Source organism: Micropterus dolomieu, linkage group LG23 (assembly GCF_021292245.1).
Source record: "Micropterus dolomieu isolate WLL.071019.BEF.003 ecotype Adirondacks linkage group LG23, ASM2129224v1, whole genome shotgun sequence".
NCBI classification, from domain to species: Eukaryota; Metazoa; Chordata; class Actinopteri; order Centrarchiformes; family Centrarchidae; genus Micropterus; species Micropterus dolomieu.
Genome location: NC_060172.1, coordinates 25,295,186 through 25,303,925, shown reverse-complemented (window position 1 = coordinate 25,303,925; position 8,740 = coordinate 25,295,186). Strand labels below are relative to the sequence as shown.

The following is an 8,740-nucleotide window of genomic DNA, read 5'->3' as shown; positions in this document are numbered from 1 at the left end:
GGGGGGGGGGGCAACAGGGGCCAGCTGTACCGATCACCGCCAATCAAGGCTCAACAACTGTCAGACCTGCAGCCTCTCCGCTCCTCTGTGTCTGCAGAGCGCCTCCACACACGCGCGCGCACACACACACGGATCGAAGTCAACCAGCTGATCAGCGGACATTGACGACAACTACGCTGGTTAGTGTAAGTACGTGGTGCAATAAAGACTTAGCCAGTAAAAAGCCAATACTTTACCAATACACCTGTTTAATGAGCATAAACAAAACGTTTTAATCTGCTCAGTTTCTCATCCACTGCAGCTGTGTTTTGGTTTTACACAAGCACAGCGCTAGTTCAGCTAATAGCTTATTGTTACAACCTAGCTAAAGTGAAAGCTCTCTGTCTTTAGTGACTGTTCAGCTTAGTTTGCCACGTACATTAAAATATGGCACATTATAAACTGAGCAGCCCTCCTCTCTACCAGCAGCAGCAGAGGGAGGAGGAGGACAGGAGGGACTGAGCTGTTCATTCATTTTAAACTTCACTCAGTATGTTGTCAGGAATATGATTTATTTTACTGACTACTACATTTTAGATTTGTTTCCAGTGAGATATTAGTGACTTTGCTGTTGTAAATCATGTCGCTGCTCTAGAAACAACATTTAGTTAATAAAATAATATTAATTAATAATATATGCAATTATTTAGTAATAAATAGGACTGATAAGAGCATCGATAAAGAACTGAACCAATAAGGATTACCAATACAAGTATGTAAATAAAATCCTAATGACCCAACTCATGAGAAAATGTCCGGCCCATCTCTGTGTCCTGGTTTTAAAATCCAACCCAGCCCTGGTCTGCAGTGATCATAGTAATATATCTTCCTTACGACGAAATGTACATTAAACTGAATGCAGCACTGTAGACAATATTTTCTCCTTGTACTCCATGTTTCCTTTGGATATTGCTGGAAATTGTCCCCCTCCTTAAAGGGTAAATTATTATCATAACAATTCAATAATGCATAGCACTTTTCATACACAAAAAGTGATAACAGTGGCTTACTGGTCCTACCTGGCTGGACATGCAGTCTGCCAAAATAAGTATCCCCCTTTATAAAGCACAGACGATGGCCTACCATCAAGTATTTTATTTTGTGTATACTTCACATCAGGACTAATAACAGGGGTGAAAATGGAGAAGTTTCTATTTTCCAAGCAATTATTTCAGACTGTATTTTCAACCTGCCATAAAACGTATCCCCCCTTTATGATGTACAGATGATGGCCTAAGTATTTAATTTTGTGTATACATTCACATCAGGACTAATAACATGGGTGAATATAGAGAAGTGTGTTGTTTCCTAACAAAAGTTATAGTGGGATACATAATACAAACTGGGATCCAGAGAAAGTCTCGTACAATACAGCTGATACTGTTCATTAAGCCCTACAAAGAAGTGTTGCATCAAAGAGTGTACAGTAACTTGAGCTAAAGTTAACAGGAATGTTTTTTTTGAATAATGTAATTTAATATAACTATACCTAAGTTACTGAAAAGATCCTGTTACTGAAACAAATAACTGTAAGTTACTGAAACATACTAAAACATTACATTATATACTAAACAAGTCATTATGAAAACTTGAACATTGCTTTTGTCTCTTTTGTCCTGGATTGAATGGGCCCCTCTGACAAAACAACTGGCCCCAGCCTGGCCCCCTTAATAAAATTGGTCTAGAACCGCCACTGGTTGATTTGAACCATCATGGTTCAAATCAAATCAATTTTGGTGGAGATCACACAGATGGCTTCAAATCAAGTTCCCATATGGTGATAGAGGTGTTCCACAATGTTATACACATTATATTTATTCAACAACGCTAACAATATCATCTTGTATGCCACTGCAGAGCAGGCTTTCCTCTAGGTTGCAGTCTGATTTTGATGACCTTCAGACCACTTTCATTAATTTAAAGCTTTCACAAAAGCACAAACCTTTGATGGTCCTATTCAGATCCCTGCTCCAAATGGAAATCTAAAAATACAGATTCAGGAATTTGATTAGCAGATTGTTCTGCTACTCACACTGAACACTCAGAATCTAAATATTCACAATGGATTCTTACTGCAATAGAGCATTATACAATCCACTATACCATCTACACTGGATTATGGACCTGTCCTATGTGCTCACACTGTTGTCATAACCTTTAATCCACTTACTGTGTTTCATTTATAAGGCCTTGCTATCTAAGTTTCCAAGATATTATAAGAAAAGCTACAATAAGATAGTTTAGATGAAACTTAATTTATTGATTCACAGGGAAACTGTTGTGCAGTAGGAAATATAAAGAAAAAAAACTAAATCTAAGAATAAAAGATTATCATTAAGGTGGTTACATGTTCAACCATGACACCATGGTTAGTTTTAAAAGTTCCTTTACTGTATTGATTCTTTATTGATGCTTGTATGTTGTTCTTCCCGTTATGGATAAAAGCTTCTGCCAAATGAGTAAATGTACCCTGAACTTACTACAGTACTAAGCACCTCACCACTTTAAAGTCCTCCCTCTGAAGGATTATGATTATATTTCTGAGTGTGTGATGGCATGTTTGTGTGACTGATTTATCTTTTTGTGATGTTGTATATGTCATTTGTTTTCAGGTCTCTTAAATAAATAAAGCTTAATTAACAAATTATAGAATAAGAAATACTTTCTTGATCGCAGAGGGGAAATTTGTTAACCTTTTAATGCACAAGCTACGCAAACCCCTTCTAATGTGCAACATGGTTCATATCCCATGTCAAATAATATTTTGGTTGATAAAATGATGCTGCCATTTTTTGTCATTGAATGTACAAAAAAAGACACTTACGTACTTCTATAAACTGAGAGACAATAAACTGTGGAACTGTGAATCCCGGGTCATGAACAACCTGACTTCCTCTCAGAAAAAGAAAACGCTGATCTTATGATGTGGTCAGTGGGAACGGTGCATAAGGAGAAGGGCTTCCCTCATTTTCCCTTCATACAGTAATGTTAAATTTCCCTTGTGACACGCACAATTTACTCTCAGTCTATTTTCAGTCTCATTCATTTGTGGTTTCAGGCATCCCTTTTGGTTTTGTTATGCATTTCCTTCCCGTTTTGAGACTTCTTCAAATAAAGACATTTAATGCTACACTGAAGCTCATTTCTCTTCAGATTATGGTAAATGAATCATGTCTGTAATCACATGTTCATGACTCAAACCATTTACTGTAGGCATTTATGAGTGCTTTCAAAGGGTTATACCATAACTTTAAAATGCCTACAAACAACAAGTTTTAGTTCTTCCCCACAGAAGATGTTTTGGCACTTCACAGTAGGAAAACCACATGTGTAAATAATAAGATTAATCAGCTTTTTTTCCCTTTTTCTTTTTCAGGGTCACTGGGACACGTGAAGAACAGGGCCTTCGTTAATATTGTTGTTAATACCTGTGCTTTTCCTATTATGACAAGTAACAAAATATCTACTGTGACCTACAGAGCAATGATCTTGTAGTTTGTTGGCAATGTAAAGTCAATAAAATATTAAAAAATTACAAATCCTACTTAATAATAATCCTAATTAATAATGCATAACATATGAAAGTAAACATTCAGAGAAGAGTTTACACACATATTTAAATTTAAAAATATCACATTCAAAAAGACCAACATCCCTGCTCAATGGGATAATGTCGACCAAAGAAAACAAACAGCTAAAACTGTCATACTTTTTTCTTGGTCAGATAGAATTAGTTAAAGGCCGTGATAACATCAGAGGTCATTGCAGGCCAAAAGAGTTGCAGCACACATGGAATGAACGAGTTACTGCTGTACTGCAGGGTCATTTTGATGTGCAGAAGAACAAAAGGCAGCTGCACAAAGCGTAGTTGTGACAACAACACATTTCTGTCCTGGCTTGTGGAGTTGACCTGGTATAAACACCCCAGGCTTTCTATTTAGTTTGGATCACTTTTATAAGAGAAAGGGTAAGAGTGTTTTAGGAGGCCGGCCCAATTCACTGCTGGCCAAGACTCTCCAGCTTGTTGTACAGGTTCATACTGGGGTTTTGAAAATTTGTTACATTGCCATACATTATGCATATACATTTTTCTTTTCTGTTTTTCTTCATTATCTATGCCTATTGTGTTTTTGAATACTAAGGGTTACAATATTTCAAACACAAAGAATTATTTTTTTCCACTAAAAACACGGGACATATAAAGATATAAGGACATATAAAGATTTAATCTTTGCCACTTTGCACAGTTTCTGATAATAATACTTAGTCCATATGTAACAATGCTTTCTCCTTCGGTGTCCAAATGCCTGATGCCAAGTTCATCTCTGAGATTCAGTTCATTTTGGAGATATTACAGGGATGTCTAGTATTCTCATATTTATGTACCCATCTCTGCAGTAATATATGGTAAAACCCTTTTCCTGTGATGGTCACCTAAGATCTATTAGTCATAAATATAATTAAAGGACTGCAAGTTTCTGTGGTGTACTTAGATACGCCAGGTTGTTTCCCACAGTTAAGGGAAACAACCTGGGGGGTTACATTTAAGAGGGCACATCATACAGGAAGGTTTCAGTTGACAGATGGCACATGTAGAGAGACTGTTTTTTGAGACAACACATTAAATCAAGGTTGATGGGATTTGGTTTTACTCCTGAAAAGAGTTGACTACTTCTGGAAAAAAAAGAAAATGACATGTAATGAAATAATGTGATTACTGTAAACTGAAGACCTCATACTCTTTATACAAATTAAATCCAAATGCCCCTTCTGGTGTCTGGAGGGGATCTTTAAGGATTTTTAGGGACCTGCAGACATCCTGCATTAATACCAGAAAATAACTTTGAGTAAGGAGGAAGTATTTTGTGAGTCCACCACCATTATGGAACAGAGAGTTCAAAGTAAAGTTTCAGTTTCTTACAGACGGCTGCATCCGTGTATGGAGAATATAGCTTTTTTTTCTCCAAACTAAGCTATAGGTCTACAGTACATACCTCTTAACTATATCATCACTGTATTTCATTGTTTAGCTCTATTTCCCTCACATGAGCCTTGATTACCCCCCCCATAATTGTTCCCTCCTATTTACATATGACACTCCGAAAGGCACTTTTGGGACAGGCAGGGATAAACATTGCTCAAAAATATCTGAGGACAGCTGCACAATCCCAAAAGAATAGATAGCCTAAGAAGAAATTATTTTATTGGGTCACCACCAGCTGGGACACGGGCTAATTTGTTTAGACAGCTTGATGTTTGAAGTCTAGGACCCTGGGTCCTTTTACGCAATGCTTGTTGAGCGCACCGGTCTTTATCCCTATAAAAGCAGCAGTAACTTCACTGAAAGGTAGATGCGCTTAGGGTTGTTTTTGCCATCTCGATTTTGTGACTCCCTCTGGACCAGAAAAATGTATGCAGCTATTACTCTCTTCGTCTTCATGTGCTTGACTGCCACCACCCATGCAGATCACCATCAGCCTTGTCGTAAGTTCATCTTAGTCCAATTCAATCATTTTGGTTCTTTTTGTTATTTGATTTTGAGTTTTCCATTCATTATGCAACTTTGACTACAGTTCCAACAGTAAACAAAACTCTATGGTGATATTATCTTAAAATGTGTCTAATTTATTCTTATCAGCATGTCTAACTGACATTGGTGTCTTTCAGATGCACCCAATATGACAGGATTCATGAGTGTGGTGAGTTTTTAAAGATGTGTCTTATAAGACAAATAGTTCCTCTGGTCATGTTCTGCCCAGAGATCCAGCTGTAATTAGTTTTTGGTAATTTGATTAAACAAAATTTAAGGAACATGCAAGTCTAAAAAAAGTGTTAATATAAGTGTGAAAATTATCAGTACGTATTCATTTCAATCAGGGTCATTTTGATGTGCAGAAGAACAAAAGACAGCTGCACAAAGCGTAGTTGTGACAACAACACATTTCTGTCCTGGCTTGTGGAGTTGACCTGGTATAAACACCCCAGGCTTTCTATTTAGTTTGGATCACTTTTATAAGAGAAAGGGTAAGAGTGTTTTAGGAGGCCGGCCCAATTCACTGCTGGCCAAGACTCTCCAGCTTGTTGTACAGGTTCATACTGGGGTTTTGAAAATTTGTTACATTGTGATACATCCTTTTATAGCATTTTTAATAGCATTAAACCAAATCTCTTTCTCTCTGAATGAATGTTGTTGAATGAAACCAGATGTCCCTAAAGGGTGAAGTGAAAGCATTTGGTGCATTCACTTATGATTCAATGGGCAAGAAACTGCGGTTCAGATCAAACGAGAGCCACCCCACAAACACATCCCTAGGTTTGGATCTGCTGATGTTTTTTGATGAGGTAATTAATTTATTTCGAAAAACTCTCCCCATTCACCTGATGCTGTTCGCAACTTGACATTTGAATGTGTCTCTGCATTTGGCAGGGGATTTTCTACGAGATTGACAGCAAAAACCAGAGCTGTGAGAAAAAAACACTGCAATGCACCCAGCACCCTCTAGATATTCCTGATGATGCGACGTTTCATGGGGATGTACACACTGGGAGTCTATCCGTTGAGGGGGAGGGATTAAAAGTCAACATATGGACAGGATCAATGCCAGACACGAAAGGTGAGAGAGATGTGATAAAATAATACACGTGCCTTTTTTTGTGTGTCAGAGTTGTAAAGTTGTGGTGACATTCATTATGTCTTGAATGTTTTTCTGTCTTCCCCTTTTTCAGGCCATTACTCCATGTCTGTAACCATGGGATGTTTGCCTGTCACTGTGTTCTACTTCTGTGAGTCCACAACACTCCTGTTCAGGTTGGTGGATTGTTTTTAAATGCTTGGGACAATTCACTCCTAAGAAATGTATGTAACGCTCAACTATCTGTTGGCTACACGGACTATAATGAATGTCACTTTTATCGCAGCAACTCTGACATCGAAAACGAGATCAAGGACCCTGATCTCCTCGTGGTGCCTTCCTATTGTGTGGGACAGCCTGTGGAGGAGACACCTGAAGGGACAGTAAATAGTTTCCTCAACGAGTTCATGTAGATGAAACCTCGCCAGCAGAAAATCAAACCCCTATCCAAGTGTGGCCTGCCAGAATTTTAGACTTTTCTCTCCTTTTCATGTGTGACTTGAGTTTTTCGTGTGACACAGCACTACATCACATCTGTTTCCATCCCGTCTTCCACTCCCTTATAAAGATATGGCTTTGAATGGATCATACTGTATAAATACATTTTGATATAAAGGCATGAGATACGACATGGATTATAGAAGTAGTCATAATTACTAACAGTTGGTGGCTTTTCAAGTTGGTACTGCTTACAAAACCTGTAAGAAATGATTAATGGAACAATAAAATGTCAAAGCTGTCAAAGGTGTGAAGAGACGTTTTTCATCCAAGATTATTTCCTTATTAAGTGTTCTGACTTGACTTTGTACAACTTTTGAACAAGGAGGGTTTGCAGCAAGAAACAGCCGTTTCAGAGCTGGATTCATCCACTAGGGGGCCCTGGGGCAAAAACACACAGGTATGGGCCCCAGCTGACCCCCTGTTCCTTTTACTCTTGGTGTGTTCTGTCACCTAGAAACACCCATCAAGAAAAGTATAAAGAGCAGACTACACACATGTTCTGCCCAGAGATCCAGCTGTAATTAGTTTTTGGTAATTTGATTAAAAAAAATTTTAGGAACATGCAAGTCTAACAAAAGTGTTAATATAAGTGTGAAAATTATCAGTACGTATGAATTTCAATCAGTGTGGTTTTACAACTTTATGAACATATTAGTAATAGTTGTATTAGTAGTATGAGTATTCTGGTAAGGCCATACTAAGTTGTATGTTCATACCAGCATCAAGGCAGTTCTGAGCGCTACACAGACCCAAACAACTAAAATGTAGCAAAAACAAAAACAAAAAATGAACAATAAGAAATGCCTCTCCCTGCTTGTCCAGTGAGAAGCGGCTGCTAGACAAAAATGAGTCCCCAATAGAAACAAACAACAAAATTTTCTATGTGAAAAGACAGAGTTTAATTTATTGCATTTGTCTGCTCTGTTTGTCTATGTAACCATCGTAAGAAATATATTTGGATTATTCATCAGTAAAGATAAGTAAAGACATCAACTCCTGACAGCTTTATATATCAACTATATATTATACTATACTATATTCTTTGAATAGACAAACTGATAAGCCAGCTTGCTCTGAGTTGTTTGTGCTGAAACAGGACAGCATGTATTTGGAGTTAAGGCCACTTATTAGATGCTAAATAAAATATGAAGTGAGCTTTTGCTTAATTGTTTTCATCAGAAGGTTTACTAAATGATTTCACTTTGCATCCAGGTTTATCAAACTGACCTATGTCTTGACGATGTAAATTAGTATATATCATATAATTATATATTGATGCTAGTATAAAAATAAAATAATACCTTTGTTTGCATCATGATCGTTTATCCACCTATTACAATACTTCACAGGAGTACACAGAATGAATATAACAAGAGGGAAGCTTGCTCTTTACATGAAATAGACTAAGAAGGTAAAAACAGATTAACAGTAGAAACATATCATACCCGAAGGAATGTTTCATTTGTGTATTGACATGGTTAGGTAACCTGAGAGGCATTTGAGTCCTACATTACTCAGATGGAGACCTTGTAGGAGCTTCAGACTCCCCTGATAATACTGAATGAAAA

The 8,740-nt window shown here is 37.4% G+C and overlaps 2 protein-coding genes across 6 annotated transcripts in view; one reads left to right on the top strand and one right to left on the bottom strand.

The window, feature by feature from the left end:
• The window catches only part of LOC123962749, a 34,905-nt gene that overhangs the window by 5,064 nt on the left and 21,101 nt on the right, over positions 1-8,740 (bottom strand). The window lies entirely within an intron of this gene.
• On the top strand, positions 5,448-7,335 carry epd (ependymin). Its single transcript, XM_046039044.1, has 6 exons — positions 5,448-5,523; positions 5,707-5,738; positions 6,244-6,381; positions 6,467-6,653; positions 6,766-6,847; positions 6,958-7,335. The coding sequence occupies exons 1-6, from the start codon at positions 5,448-5,450 to the stop codon at positions 7,082-7,084; spliced, it is 642 nt and encodes a 213-aa protein (XP_045895000.1). The 3' UTR covers positions 7,085-7,335.

Excerpts from the sequence above, each read along its gene's own strand:
- epd (XM_046039044.1), top strand. The coding sequence starts at position 5,448 with ATGTATGCAGCTATTACTCTCTTCGTCTTCATGTGCTTGACTGCCACC. Across the intron at positions 5,524-5,706 it reads AGATCACCATCAGCCTTGTC|ATGCACCCAATATGACAGGA; the intron begins GTAAGTTCATCT and ends GGTGTCTTTCAG. Across the intron at positions 5,739-6,243 it reads TGACAGGATTCATGAGTGTG|ATGTCCCTAAAGGGTGAAGT; the intron begins GTGAGTTTTTAA and ends GAATGAAACCAG.